Source organism: Rhinolophus sinicus, linkage group LG03 (genome assembly GCF_036562045.2).
Source record: "Rhinolophus sinicus isolate RSC01 linkage group LG03, ASM3656204v1, whole genome shotgun sequence".
In the NCBI taxonomy this organism is placed as follows: domain Eukaryota; kingdom Metazoa; phylum Chordata; class Mammalia; order Chiroptera; family Rhinolophidae; genus Rhinolophus; species Rhinolophus sinicus.
Window position 1 is genome coordinate 137,230,659 of NC_133753.1, and position 18,583 is coordinate 137,249,241.

An 18,583-nucleotide genomic window follows, 5' to 3' on the forward strand; every position below is an offset into this window, starting at 1 on the left:
ACTTTATATAAATGCCCCCCTGAAAGGCGTCTTGAGGGAAATTGTCAAGAAAAATCTTAAATGTTTCATTCAGTGTAGCCAAGTTAATCCATTCTTATCAAAAGACTTGGTTTCTTAAATTAGGAAGGAAAAGATTATTGAAACAGATGATTAAAGAAACCAAATGTATCTTAGGTTATCCTGATAGTCACTGTTTTGCTTAGAAATCTTATGTGGGAGAGAATGGGGTGGAAAGATCAAGTAATTTGGTATCTTGTGTATTTCTTTTGATTGGAGCATGTTTTGCTAATAAAGATCTTGGAAAGAGTTGCCTATGTCTGTGTAACTAAAACAATGTGATGGAAGGTGAAGTTTTTTTTTTCTTCATTGTCCAGATATTTAAAAAATATCCATGTGCTTCACGTCACATAAAGAAAATATAAAGATGACTTACCAAATAATTTACTTCTTACTTTGATGTTTCCTATGATATCGTAGAGTTAAGTCAAATTGGCAGTGTTCTTAGTAATTTGATTATAAATTGAAATCTCTATAGAGTTTATAGAGATACAAGAAATATTTTTTGAGAAAGGAAAGGTATTTAGTCATTATATTTATTTGCTTTTGGGAGGCATGATTTGATGGTGTTCTATTTTGGTCATTTCCGAAAAATGATAGGACATTATTTGACTGTTATGGTACCTTACTGTATTTCTTTTAGGTGATTCTATCTTATGGAGTGGCCTCAGGTTTGATTTGTGGGGCACTTCTAATGCTCCTTCAGAATAAAGTTGTTCTGTCGGGCAGTTCCTCAAATTTTCCAAAGGTGGCATCTGAGATTTATCTAAACCGGGAGGTTTCTTGGCCCTCATTTTTCTTTAGCCCCAGCATTGACAAAGAGCAATGGCTGCTTCAATTGTATGTAAGAAGAACACTTAGGGTTTGTCTCAGAAGAATCAAAGATTTCAGATCTTCTGAAAGATTGTTTGTACTCTTAGGGGGTCTTAAGAGGGGTCAAATGGCTTCTAAGAGTTCCTTAGCTAGATGGTTAAGGGACTGTATTAGGGAGGCGTATGTAGTTAAGGTAAAGAGGCTCCCAGGGTTTGTAAAGCTCATTACACTAGGACTTTAGCTGTTTCTTGGGCAGAGAGGTCGAAAGCTTCCACATTGGAAATTTGCAAGGTGGCCACCGGGGCTTCTCTTCATACTTTTTCATGGTATTATCTCTTGGATGTAGTCTCTTCTACAGATTCAGCTTGTGGTGGGAGGTTGCTTGTGAGCCAGAAAAGAACAGGGAAGAAAAGAAAGACTTGTAGTTCCCACTTAGAGCTGCCAACAAGGCCAGTTGCTTTGTAGTGCACACAATGGGAGTCTATGAAGACCAATTTGGGTGTGAAAGTGGATGTCACAGGGAAGTACTGCCAACCTCTACTCTCTATGAAAGAAAGCGACAGTGTGGAAACTAACCTGAAGTGTAAATGAACCACAGCGAACTCTGTAGCGGCAGGCTGTTTAGCAGCTAGCATTCCTGTGGCTCTGCACTCTACTGAGGTCCTTAATCTGGGCATGCTCTTAAAGAAACCAGAGTTGACTGTGTGCAAATAACCTACATTTGAGAGCCATGAGTCCAAAATGGGCTACCTCCTCTGGACAATGCTACTAAGTGGATAGAATTTTCAATATATTTTAAATAGGTGAAATAATTTGTCAAATGTTCACAGAGCTCCTAATGTTTGGAAATGTCAAATTTTGAAATTATCCATTTTGAATTCCAAACAAATATTAAAATGCCACAGTTTGTTAACACCATGAGATATCTTATTTGTCTAGATTCAGTGTTGCTAATCCTTTATAATATAATCCTGTGCGCGTGTATATATGGATAGTAGATTTCTAAAGTGGAATTGCCAAGTAAAGAGGTATATTCGTTAAGAGGATGAAAAGACTAGGAACAGTCTGAGAAAAATATTTGCAAAACACATATCTGATAAAAGACTTGTATCCAAAATATACAAATAACTCTTGAAATTCAAAAAGAAAACAAAAAAGTCAATTAAAAAATGAGCGAAGGATCTGAACAGACACCTCACCAAAGAAGTTATACAGATGGGAAATAAGCATATGAAAAGATGTTCAACATCATCGTATGTCATCAGGGAAATGCCAATTAAAACAAGGAGATAGCACTACACATGCATTAAAATGACTGAAACTTGAAAGTCAATACCAGTTCTGGCAAGGATGGAAAGCAACAGGAACTTCTCATTCATTGCTGATAGGAATGTAAAATAGTGTAGTGTCTTTGGGTGACAATTTTGTGGTATCTTACAAAGCTAAACATTGTCTTGTATGATCCAGTAATCATGCTCTCAGGTATTTACGCAAATCAATTGAAATTTATGCTCACTCAAAACACTGCGCACAAATATTTGTAGCAGCTTTATTCATAATTGCCAAAACTTGGAAGCAGCCAAGATGTCCCTCCCTAGGGAAATTGATAAACTGTGGTACATCAATACAGTGGAATATTATTTAGTGATTTAAAAAAAAATGAGATATCAAGCCACACACAAAAAAACACACACAAAAAAACAAAAAAACATGGAAAAATCTTTAACACGTATTGCTGAGAGAAAGAAGCCAATCTGAAAAGGCTACAGGCTATATGGAAAAAGCAGAAGTATAGAGACAGTAAAAAGATCAGTGGTTGTCAGGGGGAGTTAAGAAGGGAAGAGTGGTAAATAGGTGGAACATAGGAGGTTTTCAGAACAGTGAAATTATTCTCTCTGATATAGTTAAGATGGAAACATGATATGCATTTGGCAAAACCCACTGAACTACACAACACAAAGAATAAACCCTAACATAAACTATGGACTTTAGTTAATAATAACCTACCAATGTTGGTTCATCAGTTATAGCAAATATACCATACCAATGCAAGATATTAATAATAGGGGAAACTGAGGGCAGGAGAAGAGAGAGTATATGGAAACTCAGTATTATTTGCTTAATTTTTCTGTAAACCTAAAACTGCTGTAAAAAAATATATTAATAAAAAAAAAGATACGGACATTTTGAGAGTGCCAAGTCAGTTTGTCCTATCTATCTTGACTGTTAATGGTATTTTTGTTATGCAGAATTGGTTTATGGCTTCTGCAATTTGTGTCCTTCTGAAGTCTTTTCTACACAGATCTTCTGGAAATATATTCCATATTTTCTTTTAGTAGCCTTAGAGTTTCCTTTTCTTTAAAAATCTTGAATTAATCTGGATTTTATTTCAATATTAGAATTGATCCTTATTTATATTACCATCTTCTTAAAAAGACATAATAAAATACATGCCGAAAGCATTTTAGGTAAAACGGTATAACACTGATCTAAAACTTTCTCTAAATTGTGATGTGTGTTGAGAAATGAAACAGGATTACTGAACTGCAGTCCATGGGCCCATGAGGTTCATGAATGCACTTTACAAGAGGGCCTGGGAATCCTCAATAGTGTGTGTGAGTGTGTGTGTGTGTGTGTGTGTGTGTATGTGTGTGTGTTTGTGCGCGTGCACTTACCATGGAATCATATTGTGCATTTTGGATGGAGTGTTCTGTCACTTGAATCATGTTCTCAGACGTGTTCACAAATCTAAAATGATTAAGAAACACTAGAACTGAGAAAAACTTTTCTTCAGAATAGATAAACTGATAAAATTTCCCAAAAGGATGTTATTATTCCTTATCAAATAGAATATTTCCCTCTCTAGGGAATGTTTCTGTGAACTGTATTACTTAGGAATCATTTACGATTAAGCTTATAGAACCATATTTAGGAAAAAAAACATAAAATAAAAACCACAGATCTTCTAGATGACTATATTAGTCAGAAGCCCTAATGAGAAGAATCAGTAAGATTTTGAAATTTATTTACCCAGGACATATGGAGAAACTGACTCTTAAGGGTCTTAAACATTTTTTTAAGTTACATAATAGTTATAATTCATCATCATATATCAAGTCTAAGCAAAAAAAATGAAAGAAAAATACTGCCTCATTCATATCAAATTAAAATATAATTAATAGAATCTTAATGGAAAAGTGGAAAGATTTCTTTGTGGCCTATTTGTTCATTACATTTTTGTAGGTTCATTTTTTTCTTATGAAAAGAGTTCCTTAATTCTAAAAACTAAAATTTGAGAAAATATTTCCATTTTAGGAGACAGAGATTATTTCTTATCTGTCCAAGTGTTTGTGTTTTTCCAATGAATTATTGATATACTTATTAAGAATGTAATTATTCCTAATATGCTGATGTTTAACCATTTTGTTCTTCCTGTTTCAAGAAAAGAGCTATTAAAGTGCTAAGGAACACCACCAGTTTTCAAATGCAATACTTTAGAATTTAAATTTTTACAGGAACAAGGAAGTTAATATTTACTTTGTACTCTTAACTTATCCTACATTATCACCATGAAAATGAATTAATGATCCAATTTTATAGATTGCATATGTATGTACATCAAATATGAATATGAATGGCACATAAATTTCATCAACTTGTATGCTTGGAAAAGGACTCTATATATTTTGACACTGTCTTATTGTAATGGTGACATCACCCTACCTTTTGTTGACTATATTCTCTGCATCTTGATATGTATGTGTGTATATACTTTTGATAGAGCTTTTCTACATAATTAATTTTAACCAGAATCTATTAATTCTGACTAGTATGGAATGTCTTAATGTATGTTTGTGTGTTTGTTTCCTTTTTTTGTTTGTTTGCTTTTTTATTGCATAGGAATTGTGGACACATCCAATAGAGCAGCTGTAATAGAGAAACCTAGAGCAAATGCAACCAGTATTCCTTCAGAACAATTACTACCAGTACAAGAGGTAAGTGAGGAAAAACAGGGTGGTTTTTCTTTATTCATATGTAATAGTATCATATGTCTGTGAATCCATTATGAATCAAAAATGTTTTGAGCTTTACCCTTTGACACTGAAAAAATAATTCTTGGTTGAAAATTGGCTTCTAAATTCTGACAAAAATTGAATTTAGTAGAGACACTGTTCTCTTTGATGCAAAGAGGGCTGTATTCTCATCCCAGCTTAGGGTCTACACTTTGAGAATTTGTATAGATAATTGTTGAAAGGGGGGAAATGGAGATTAAAAAGGAAAGGAAAAAGAAACTAATAGTTTTAACTGGCTTCTGTGTGCTGTTTGTTCTCAGACCTATTACCACTCTTCTCCTGCTCTGCTCTATGTTATAGAGAATTACGTCTTCCAGGCTTCTGGGAAGGTTTGGCCGATGAAAGGCATTGATGGAAGACTAGGAGGGTGGATGTTGGAGAAAAACCATAGTATGTCTTCCCCTCTCTCTGTTTTAGGGAACATCTCTAGTAGTATCTGTGACTCCTTCATCTCCTCCATGGGCCCTGCTCCTGCCACACAGTCCTCCCTCCATGATTTCGGTTCCACCGGGCAGTTCTGCCTTACCTTTAGTTTTGATTGGTGGCCCCAGGAACTAGACTCCCATAGATAGTCCCTAAACCCTTTCTTTCTTCCTCTAGCCCTAGTAGTAGTAGTGGCTTCCTGCTGCATTAATATCTGTCTTGCTTCACAACTCATGTTTGGCTCCTCAAAATTTTATCCCCTTAGTAACCTACATTAAAATTTCTCATTTGGAAATACCTAGATTGGTTTCTGTTTTCTGAATGGATCTTGACTGATATAGTAGGCAAACATTTAAAATGTCAAAAGAACATAGAGTTTTAACAGTTCAAGTTAGAATGCAAGGAAAATAATCAGGAAAATGCAAAGTTATACATTAATGCTTTTACCAAAAATCAGAGTAGGTATTAAGAAATTGGTGTTAGGTAATTGAAGAAAGGGATTCAACAGGTTATTTACTTTGTGCACAGAACAAAAAGCCACATTATTTCCTCTTTCTTCTTGGATCAACTACTAAATGTTCTATATTCTAACTGGAACATTTTGGTGCCAAACATCAGAAAGTAAGAGTGGAAGGAACCAAACAATATTTCATGACAATAAATCTACTTCTAGGAGGACATTTGGGTAATAAAGGTTTTCAGTGTTCTTTTGAAGACAAGCTATTAATGTGCTTGATTTTCTATATTTTGAAAAGAGACTTCAGTTGGGCCAAAGTATTGTAACCTTGTAAATTACATGTAAATTACCATGTAAATCACATATGAATCACATGTAAATCACCATGGTCCAAGGTTATCATCATTGAACACACAGGTAGCCATGGCGATTACCAGCAATTTTCAGCAGAATATGTTTCCTTGGATGAATGAATGAATGAGTGAATGAATGATTTTAATAAATAGACATGCCCTCATGGGGTTAAAAAACAACAGACTTTTGTTGTTGCTGTTTTTAATTTTCATGGAGGTGATTTCCTTTTTATATTTCTGTCATAAATGTGCCCCAAGGAAATACTATTATGGCACAGGGACTATACCCATGACACTTCTAGAGTTTCACATAGAAGAAAGGAGATTACATGAGCTGCATAGATTCAAATATTGAATAATTTGATGTAAAAATAAGGTGAGCGATGTGTTTTCATGCTCTTTGATGTTAAAGGTCCAAATAAACTTAGGAAGGTTCAATTACAACTTAATTATAAGCATAGTAAATATGAGAGCCACTTTTTCCAGTTATAGAATCATGAAATCATAGAATTTTAGTTTTGGAAGAAGAATCACTTTTATTACTTTATATATTATATACAAAAAGCATGAAATTAATGCTGAGTGGGATGTGTGCAAAAAAATGAAAATAATTATCACAATCTCAGTAATTTTATACTGAAAGAGATCATAGAAATCATTTAACTCAGCTCTTTTATTTTTCTAACAAAAAACCTGAGATCCAGAAAAATTAGTAATTTAGTCAGGGATATTGAGCCTAAGGTCTTCTGAAGTTGAAGTATGTAAATTATTACTGTAAGCAAGATTACATTAAAACAGGGAAAGCTTAATTCTAAGAATAGGTTCAGCCTACTACCCATAATGTTTTTAGTACTTTAGAGAATATTGGAGGATTTGGGGGAAATATGCATTCATAAATATATTGCCATATGAGACAAAGACCAAAAGAAAACAAGTAATATCAGCCCCCACCCCAACCTTTTCCACTCCTCCCAAACAGAGTAATGTAGATCTTTTTAATTTTTCATTTCCTAGAACAAAAGTAGTGCCACATACCACTTTGTGAGTGGAGAAACTAAATAAAATTCTAAAGTAAAAATCTAGAAAGGTGAAGTGTTGTATTTTCTCTGAGAAATATATTTCTTATTGCTATTTTTTGGCTTGTCTGGATTTCTGATAGTGAAAAAGAAATAAAAGATTGAATATTAAACACTGTCATGTTGCAATACTTGTTAACAATAAACTATAAAAAAGACTATAAAATCTAATTTAGACTTTATTAAATATATTGAATTTAAAGTTTGTTTTATGTGATAAATAGTAAGTATAACTTTCAGTTCTCATAAAGGTAGTTTTATTGAACTATATTTAAGAGATTAAATTTTGAAAAAGTTTTTGATTAAATCCACTGATGAATTAAAATGAAATGTCAGTATATTACTGTGTAAAGAATGCACATGTTTTTGTATATTGCTTTATTCACTGGGTAATATTTTTCAGGTTGTAAGAATGGCTTTCTTTACACTTTATCAAAGAATCCCTATATTCAACATGCTGAATGAAAGCAATAATTTTATCTCTATAACAATAGAAACATTTGGTGAATTAAGACTAATATAAACTCATATAAATTTACATTTCAGGCTACTTTACTAGATTTTGGCTGGAGAAAAGCATTTAAAGAAATATCTCTTCCCATGGCACGTTGTGTAACAACAGCAATTGAAGATTTTTCTATGAACATTCTGCAACAGGAACAGAAGGAAAGGTCTTCAGCTGTGACTTATGCTATGAACCTTGTAAATGTTCAGCAAGTTTGGCAAGAGAGCCATGTGGTTTCTGAGGAGGACCAACCAAAGAAAATTGCAAAGGCGAGAATCAAATGAAATGCTTTCAAAACTGTAGACTGCGATAATGATTTTATATATAGATATATATGCCATTTATATATGCCATTGCATAGGGGACCTGTAGAAAAATGGTGGAGCCTCTTGGCAAATACTTGATACCTGACCCAATACCAGTTTTCTTGTCTGGTATCATGGGCCACTGCTAGTGAAATGTACTTAAACCTGTTACCACCTTGTTGTTCCATGAGACTTAGGCAACTAAGAAGGAGGCCTCTGTGATTTCATGAGGAGCTGGGAAAACTGCTTGTTTGAGTTATACCTTCAAATGACTTCAGGAAAAATTTAGGAGGTTGAAGGAGTCTTTTGTTGATTTGGGCAAACTTTAAATCTTTTTATACCCCTTAATGAATATTCTATTTCATTAGCATCAGGCTTACATCTTTATATGTGGTTTGAGAGTCACAGAACAGTCTGAGAAAATAGGAAGTAATTATGCAAATAATAGATACTCAGTAGTAAGTCCACAATGAGTTCAGCAACTTATGATTGAAATATTTTTAAAAGACAGTTTTTAAAGATGGCCTCCTATTCTGCTACTGCTACCTTGAGGGTCTAGAACATTCCCCAGGAACACAGTTGGCTAATCTGGAGTGGAGGCAAGTTTCACCGTCCAATCTACCACACCTCCTTTGCCATTAAGAAGGAGTAGATTCATAATAACTAGTGAAAAGCTAGGCATATTACTTCTAAAAGTTGCTGACTTCTTACCAGTAAGAAGATGCTACATGAGATTGTTTTTGATGCTTCTAGATTAAGTTAAACTGATATAATCTTATTTATATGTGGTGATTAATAAAAATAAACTTTTTATGAAAATTTAGCAAAAGAAAATTAAAATAAATTCAATAATAATGCAATCATTAATATCAAGGATACATATTTTATGAGTCCTATTAACTACAAATAAAAGTATTGTCATGTAAAGCTATTTCATGAGTTTTTCATAATGTCTGTCTGGTAAACATAAGGTTTGAAGGTTATATATATAGAAAAGCATCATTTTGGTATTTCCTTATTTGACATAAAACACTTAACTTTCTACAACTGAGAAATCGATTACTATAAAGTTGTGTCATTATATTTATGTTTGATGCCAATTTCATTATTTAGGAATTTGGCTCCCCTGTACATAAATTACATGGTGCTGTCAGAGTACAAATAATTCAATGCTACATTTATTTCTCCCTAGTTTTGTTCTGACATCATGGAAAAACTTGACACAATGCTTCCACTGGCTCTGGCATGCAGAGATGATTCTTTTCAGGAAATTAGAGCAAACTTTGTGGAGGCCTGTTGTAAAGTGGCAACAGCTGTCCTGGAGAGACTGCAAGAGAGAGGCAAGGAGGTTCCTTCCAAAGCACCCCTGAAAAACTTGCACACACTGCTCTCCACGGCGGTATATGTCTTCCAGCATTTTATGCAATACGATAATTTGATGAAAGAAAATACTAAGAAGTGAGTGTTGTTTAAATTAAATTGATGGCCATGCTGAAAGTGACATGTAATTTTTGGATATCACAAGAGTGAAATTTTGATGATAATATTTGAGAAGGAGAAAATAATAATAAACACAGAGAATTATTTTTATTTGTCTTGACTAAGACATGTCAAAAAGGTGGAGCATGGGACATATTAAGCCAGATGCATAGATAGTAAGAAAGATATCTATTTTCTCTAAAGGCTTCTAATCTGGAGCAAATTTTCTGAATGCTGTTATGACGTGTCCAAACCAAACCCTTTCCATTTCGTAAGGACATTGTACTGACTACACCGAAAAAAAAAAAAGTAAACTTTTTGTCCCATGTATACACAGTTGTGGAATATGCACCTCTCTCTTGCTTCTAAGCCAACAAAATGTTAGGAGCTGACGGAAAATAAATGCATTTCAATCTATTCTATTGACTAACATAAACATATTTCAGAACATGAACTTAGTAATAAATTAGCCTTAATATTTGAGGGGGAAGCATCTTAATTTTCATGTATTAGTAGTCTAAACAGGTGCTGTGTTTTCTGTATAGAAAATGAAAATGACCACAGCTATTCTCTCTCTGGCTACCCTTGTACTCTCTAGATGATAGCATGGCCCCTTGCAAAGGGACCGTGTGAACCTGGCAGTTCAGTGTGAGCCCAAGAATCTATTCTGTATTACTCATTCAGCCTTTTCAATTCCTTAGTCATGAGAGAAAGCATAATACAAATAGCTAAAGATAAAAGTAAAATACATTTGGCTTGATGTAGGATATAACTATGATATTTCTTTAATTCTCATAAGTAGTCAGATGTTGTGATTCATACTTGAATTGATAAACTAAATGTGCCAGAAATCACTTTATTTCTGTAAAGTATTTTAAAACAGTTTATGAGATAATTGACATCTACAGAATTACAATTTTTAAAATAAAAGGATTGTGTTTGTGGGACTTGTGATAGCTTTATAAAAGTTGGTTCTGACAAATGCATGTTTTCTCTATAATAACGATAACCTAATGCTAAATAATACACTGATCTCTAATAACAGGCTTACAAAGAATACTTTTATTTTTGAGTGATGTATTGACAATGCAGTTTGTCTCAAGATGACGGGCATATTTGTGGAACAGCAGATGTACGTTTTCAAAGGACTCACAAAACAAAGACCAGCTTTTTTTTTTTTTTTTTTTTTTTTGGCTCTTTGGAAAGTGAATGTGGATGCAGACTTCAGTACTAGGAGGAAATGAATGATTGATATCTAATAATCAAAACCATTTGTAGTACTGGAGATTGTTACCTCCTACTGCACAGGCCTTAAATCTCTGTCTCTTTGATCATTCCCTCTGAGCAGACCCATATTTCTGGTGCCTGTCCAACGATATCAGGAATTCATCAACACGCTCCAGTTTCAGGTTACGGACTACTGCGTCAGAGTTTGTGCTACAAGCATTTTACAGGATGCTGAGAGCCACCACTGGAACGACTACAAAGCTTTTTATGAGGTGTGAAGTTAAGTTTACTATCCCTCCTTTTTACACAAATATGTTTTACTGCCTACCTGCTTTCTGGCTAATTAGAAACATGAGATTCGCATTACTAACACACTAAGGCTGTTAGGATAATATTTTTAAAATATTGAATTTGTACTTAGGAAAAACACTGTTTTGAAAAACCTGAAATAATTAGACATCAGAACTCTCCTTATGCTTAAAAGTAAAAATAACTTCATGAGAGCTGCAGTGTTTCAGTGCGATATAATAAGTTGGAATATAATGAGATACAATGAAAATTCAAAGAGATAACAACGCCAAAATACTACAACCGTGTGTTTTTTCCAAAGGGACCAGTTATAGGTATCCTTGCATTTATTTTCTTGTTATTCATTTCCATCTATGTTTGATAAATATTTTTTATTAAGCAGCTTCATTCTTTATACTTACTTTTGCCTTATTGTATGTTGTGATGAGTGTGCTTCAAGACCCATCTGATCATTTATAGCTTACCTATTTTCATTTAGCCCATGTTTTGAAATCCCAAATTTGTATGAAATTAAAGCCTATTGGTTACCAGTACAACCAAACCCAAATCAACTAAAATGATTAATTATCAGCTTTCGTTAGTTTTCCTTTCCCTGAATCCCATTTATTATACATAAGCTACAATATCTGAAGTTCCTTGAAGTTGATTCCAGGACAGGATGAAACATTTATAATATCTTAATAAAAGATTATCAGTGTTTTAAAAAAAATTCATCAGTCAAGACCAGTCATTAGCTCTTCTCATGTAGCCTTTCCTCTGGATTGAAGCTTCTGACTTTTGCTGGTCTTGATTGTCCTAATCACTATGGAGAATAGAAAAAAACAGAGTGGAGTTTTATTCAGTGGAGTCACCTCCTTGACACTGAAGGTTCCTGTGGCGCCATTTGTGCTGGAGTTATTATCATAATAAATATTGCCACAACAGAGAAGAACAGCAAATAAGCTCTTTTAAAGGACTTTCCACTTTTTCTAAGGCCATTTCATCTCTCCTTTAGAGGTCCTTCTTTTTCTTTTTGCAAGAGCATCCATGTAAAGTTTTCCCAAACCTGACATACTTCAAGCAGCAGTGGGCAGAATGAGAACGAGAAAGTGGTATGGTACAGCTGCTAGCCCGAGATAAGGATGAAAGTATTGGTCTCTGCCTCTCCTGGCAGTATCACAGCTTCCCTATTTGCCTTGAGGTAAACAGAGAGGTTGAAAATGAATCCATCTCATGCTTCAAACTGTCAGTATGTCCGTGTGCTAATGAGCAATCTTATAAGACATTTTCATTGAAAAACAGGTATCATCTCACCGTTATGTCCAACATAGAGGTACATTCCTCTCATGCAAATTGGGAACTATGCAGAAGAGTTGAACAGTATAAATAATAAGTGGATGCATTGAGAACCTGTTATTGAAGTTACCGAGTATTTAAAAAAGAAAACAAATTACCATGTAACATGCAGCTCTTAGATCTTATGACAATGCTTTAGCTTCAAAGACAGAAATAACAAGATAGTTATTATAGTACCCTGTGATTACATGGTACTGTAGCTTGCATATACTTACATGGTCAGTAGTTACAATTTAATTGCAGAGTTAGTGGTTGTTATTTATGCTCAGAAAAATAAAGTCATACTGCTTTTCTATTTACCCGAAAGAAGAACCTTCTAAAATTAGCACAGATTTGAAACTGTTTTGACGACTGGAGTACCTGACATGGTTTTAGCCTGTTTACTGACCCCTTTCTGTTCCTCTCCCCATTATCCCAACTGATTTGTGAAACACGAATGGTTTTTTGGCAGGGCTGTTTTGAGAGGAAAGTAGATGAAATCTGCTTGAATGGAGGCGAAGGGTAGGATAGAGATCTCAGGGGACCCTATTGCCATGTGCAGAGTGTAGTAAAAAAAAAATAGTGAAAGAATTTACAAGATATGGAGCAATATTTGCTCATGTTTTGTGATGTCAAGTGAGCCCTAGTTACATCATTTCCATTTTCTAAACTGTCAGGTTGAGAGAGTCAAAGAGTTTGGTATCTCTCTGATGAGGTGCTGGTCAGATGGCACAGTGGGTGTTCAGATTACATGTTTAAAATTAAGCATTTAGTATAGATGACATCTGTTCAATTTTAGCAACTTGTGTTTTCCAACAGTCAAAGAATAAAGAATTGTCTGTTCAAAGATAATATTGAGTGGCTTATATAATAAAGCCCAGCTGCTTGTTTCCTGATATATAATCTAAATAAAAGGCTCACATCTGTTTACATTATAGTGGGTCTACAAAAATAACAGATGTTTACTAGCAGAATAATTTTGAAATGTCAACAAATAGAAAAACAGGTCAGAAAAATAAATGAATCTCATTTAGTTTAATGAAAACCCTTGCATACATTGAAGTTATACACATTTTGAAGAGAATTATGAAAATGATGACCACTTTGGAATATAAACATGAAATTTATATCTTAAAAATAAGTATTTTTCACTTTTAGGAGAAGAAATCTGTGTGCCTAAAGTTATTTTTATTTTCTCCTTTATTGCTTAAAGGTAGATATTAAGGAATTTTTAAAAAAATATTTTTGAAAACTATAAGAAATCATGCCAGTCACATAATTATAAGCACCTATCCATTACCATGGGAAAACTAAGTGTAAATTATTCATATTAATGATTACATCAGTTGGGGTCAGTTTTTCTTTAATTACAACATACAACACTAAAAATATAAGAAAATTGAGTTTTAAAACTCCTTTCTTACTTTAGGAAATGTTAAAAACCATTCTTTATCACAGAGCACACAACAAAGAAAGCATAAGGAATACAATTTTGCTACTTCCGCATTAATTTTGTGATTTTTTTTCTTAAATAGTTTTGATAGACATTAGTCAGAAAGTCAGAAGTCCAAGTCCCCTCCAGTTTGCACTTGAATCTGAAATTTTGAGGCCCACGTTTCCCACCCAAGGATACAATTCTTCTCATCTATAGATTCCGTTTGAAAGTCAATAGATAATATAAATTACTATTATACAGTGGCTACAAAAGATTTTAGTGATCGAAGAAATTACCAGAAGAGTAATATGTAAGAAAAACACTAACAGGAGCATATGCATAAGAAACTATCCACTTATTGTATAAGAGATTCTTTTTTTAGATGACACTTGTTTGAGAAATCTAAGTAGTGGGCAAAGCAGGAATTTTAACTCAAAGAGGATTGCTTAGAGATAAAATGGGAAGTTTTACTATAATAGTTTAACTTTTGATATAGTAACGTTCAAGATAATATTTGAAAAATGCATTCTACTCTTTCTATTTTAAATAATCTTTTGATTTGGTTTGAAGTAAACTACTGGCATACCTCCCTGAGATCATGTTAACTAATTAGTGCTTGTAAAACACTTGAACTACCTTGTTATTTCTGTCTGTCCCCTTTGGCTTTGGCCAATGTTGGGTCTCTCTCTTTGGTCAGGGAAAATTTGTCACACAGAAAGAGATCTATAAGGAGAAGGAAAGAAATGAGAATCTGGCCCTTTGGAAGTATGAAATGCTATAAAAATACTAAGAAATAATAACATCTGCCTAGGCTTTACAAAATCTTGTACAATCGGACTATTGTAGTATCTATTTCTAGTATTGTTATTAAAGCACCATGGATAAAATAGCCTAATGTAAAAACCTTCAATAGTTACCCATCCCCCTTGGTTTCATAGATGTTGATAAGAATACAGTGTGTAAGTCAAATTTTGCTCCTGTCATTATTATAATGTGAAATCTGAAACATTTGTAAAATTGTCTCAGTAATGCTAGTCTCAGAAAATATATAATACTTAATTTTAATAATGAAAATTTAATTTTAGAAGAATCAGCCCATTATCTTAAACTAGCATGACTTGTTTAGCAACTGTAAAGCTGATTGTTTAAAAGTAAATTTTCAGCTGTAGGCCAGGAGTAGGTAAATCAAGGATATGCTAGGTGAAATTCTTGCGGTCTGGATTTGCATTAGAATATCTAATCTCATAATTGAAATGAAACATATGTTCCTTTGTCAGTAAAGATGTTTTACATCTTGTCAAAAATCTTTCTTGGTCATTTAGTGTGTCAAACTCGCCAGCTATTTCCTTTCAGCCTGAACTAATTAGGTTCATAGGAAGCAAACAGACATTTTGGAAGATGTGATTCTTTTGTTTAATGTGTGGTGGTTTTGCCAGGGGGAAAGATGCTCCTTCTCACTCCAGATGTGGCATTATTTCTTCTGGGCTCTTCATCATGACCTCTGGACCATTCTGCCCTCTAAGTTAGCGCAGGAGATTCTAGCAGAAGTTCTGGAAAAAACTTTGGGTCTACTGGCCTGCAGATATGCTCGGGCCCATCCAAGTTATAAAAGAACTCCACAGATAAGGTAATTGATGTGAAAACTATTGCTTTTCAAGAAATTTTTTTTCACCGTTTGGTATAAAGCAGAATGTAACTCTGAATCTTGTGACATAACTCCTTGTATATTTAACATGTTTCTAACATCTGAAAAGAAATTGTATTCAATTTTCTTGAGATATTTAAATGGAAATATGGAATGTGAATCAAATAACTGTGCTCTTTTTTGTTCTTAAAAATCACATATAAAATCCACTTCTTTCTAAAAAATAACTCAAGATGTATTACAATCTAGGATACACACACACACATAGATTAACAAATAAGATAAAATTCAGTCCTGAAATGGAGAAAAAAAGCAGTTCTGTGGTAGTCAATTTGGCTTTAAGATTCTAAGGAAGCAGGGGATTTTAGTTTTTTAGTGTTTTTTTTTTTGAAGCCTTTAAATAGTGTAGTTAATCTTCATTAAGGAAACTCCTTTGTCTAGTCATTTTTCTCCTTAATCTATTCTAATTACTTCTTTCCTCTTTTCCTTTATTTTATTTCTTTCTTTTCATTATGTATTACTAAAAGCCAGTCCAACAAAATGTGAAATCAGAGAAAATGAGGAGCAATAGTCACTGGGTATTAAATTAAAGACTGAATTATAGTCCAATTCCATGAGTTACCTAGGCAATTAATATTACAAAAATGTGCTTACGTGACAACAATGGTCTATGTAAAGACAAGCCTTTGTTTTATAAATATTCTGACTAATGTGATTAAGACCTGTCTTTTAAATCTATAGGTATATATAGATATATTTTAGGAGGAACCTGCAGACCTCAGGGTTTGTTTTTTTTCTTGGCAGTAGGAATCATTTCCTGATCGTGTTCTTGTAAAGCATGCTATATTTGAAGGGCATTTAGGTCTTGCTGCAGTGTTTCATAAATATGGTATTTTGCACAGGCTGTTTTGAATTACTGACCAAGCATTTTTTTTTTTTAAATTGAACTCTGAAGAATAGATGGAAAATTCCTTTTGAGAGCAAAGAATACCTTCATTCTTTTCCTTATGTAGCATAAATCACTTTTGACTATGAGGTGGCAAGTCATTATGAGATGTCTGTGAAATTAGATTTACTATTAGCTCATGAAATAGGTAGTATATTTAATTAAATAACTGTACTATAGAGACTTTTGGTTTTTGTTTTCTGCCTGGTTACATAAAAATGCCATGCAATGCTAGAGTTATTTCTTCTAGTTTTTTCTAAGTAAAATATTTTTTATTTGAATGTTTACTCCTAAACCACCATTAGTATGGAAATCAGATTATGTGTGTGTGTGTGTGTGTGTGTGTGTGTTTGTGTGTGTTTGTGTATACATAAATCTTGGATTTGTAATTGTAAGTGGATGCAAACGACAATTAAACCTTCCTAAAATTGATTATTGTTCCTTTTATTAATAGTATTCCAGTAGCCTCCAACTGTCAAATAACCAAAACCATAGATATGGTTTATATATACATGTGTTATGTATTATTAATACATAAATTTGTTTATTAGTAGTATAAATTTATTGTATATATAACAAATTTGAAGCCAAAATATCATTTTAAAAGATTTGAACTTATTTTTCTTTGTATAACTTCAAAATTTCCGTATTCTATTTCTTCAACATTGAATCTAAAAGAAAACAAAAGAAGAGGGAATTTGCTGATGTCTGTAAAATTTAGTCATATACCCAAAAAATCTTCAAACAGATCTTTGGGTTCCTATTAAAACTCAGTAAAGATAAAAACAAAGAAATGAATTTATGAATAAGATAAATATGATAGCATATTTTCCAAAAATTTATTTAATATTGGAAATTTCTGAAACTATAGGTTTCTACATTAGTGCTTGTGGGTCACTTTTTCTCATCTCCCACTTGTTAGGGGAACATGTGACCAAACCCTGTAACTTTCTTTTGACAGCTTGTACTTGAATGAGGAGAATTGTTCTGCTGTCAAATTTTCACCTATCATATATATGTGCATAATACCAAATTTTCTTTTAATCTGGCTTTTCTTTTGCTGAATGTAATTTCAAAGAAAGTCTCTTGAACTTCTTTAATAGTATTCTGATAATGCAAAATAAACATATATGTTTTAAAAAACACTGCCAGACCACTTCACTATTATAGACCTCCCCATCCCTAAAGATAAAAAATAATGATATTATGGGTCATCTGGCACCTGGAAACTCAAAACCTATCTTTCAGGCTTTCTGTCTGTCTTTGATTTTTGAAACTCTGGTATCTAACCAAATATTTCTGTTCTTATATATGTTTAATACAAGAGATATAGTTTATAGTGTATATACCAAGTAGGAAAACAATTTTAACACAATTTTCTTCCATTTCTTTCCAATAGACTTGATGTTACAACAATTTTAATATGCACTGAGAACATGTTATGGTCAGTTTGCACATCTGTAAAGAAACTTTTGAATCCTCATGAGTCTACAGATGATAAAATTTTTAAAATTCATACCCATTGTAATAATCTGTTTACAACGTTGGTCATTTTGACTTCACCATTAACTGAATTATATCAGTAAGTATCAAATATACTCTCTTTTTAGTTATTCTGATATATAAATAATGTGATTTAACAGTTATTTTCATACTATTTACTGAATTGTGTAAAGCAGTAAGTAGAAATTTTTGAACTGTGTTTTTGACATTGTGAATTGGGCCATTTTATAAAACTAACACTAATCAAGAGGGGTTTCTTTATTCTTAAAGCAATTTAGTCCTAATACCGTTTTGTGTCTCTGTTGGTCAGTCCTATTCAGTTGACACATCTCCAATACAATCAGGATCATTGGAACTTCACTATTTGAATTGTTTAAATAATCAAATTATATTAATGAGTTGGTTATTTAGTTCATATCTTAAAATTCTGTGAAAAATAAAATCATATCTAATGGCATTTTGCTCTTAAAATTTTGTGGTTTTTTGTTTTTTAGTTTTTAATTTTATTATATGTAAAGGGATTTGCTCTAATAAAAACTTAAAATTAAAAAAAATGGTTCTAACATATGCCCAAATCTGGACTAGACCTAGTGGTTCAGTTAATAATAATAATGTTAGTTAATCTACCATAGATTTGCATTTTTAGTATTAGGCTTTAGTGTC

The 18,583-nt window shown here is 33.0% G+C and overlaps 1 protein-coding gene across 6 annotated transcripts in view; it reads left to right on the forward strand.

Moving 5' to 3' along the window:
• Positions 1–18,583, forward strand: part of KIAA0825 (KIAA0825 ortholog) — a 358,526-nt gene that overhangs the window by 91,836 nt on the left and 248,107 nt on the right. For all 6 annotated transcript variants that reach the window (XM_074328707.1, XM_074328711.1, XM_074328710.1 and 3 more), the window contains 6 exons: positions 4,771–4,865; positions 7,799–8,026; positions 9,255–9,520; positions 10,890–11,040; positions 15,263–15,453; positions 17,817–17,999. In XM_074328707.1, coding sequence (XP_074184808.1) covers positions 4,771–4,865; positions 7,799–8,026; positions 9,255–9,520; positions 10,890–11,040; positions 15,263–15,453; positions 17,817–17,999 — 1,114 coding nt within the window. The remainder of the gene's footprint in view (positions 1–4,770; positions 4,866–7,798; positions 8,027–9,254; positions 9,521–10,889; positions 11,041–15,262; positions 15,454–17,816; positions 18,000–18,583) is intronic.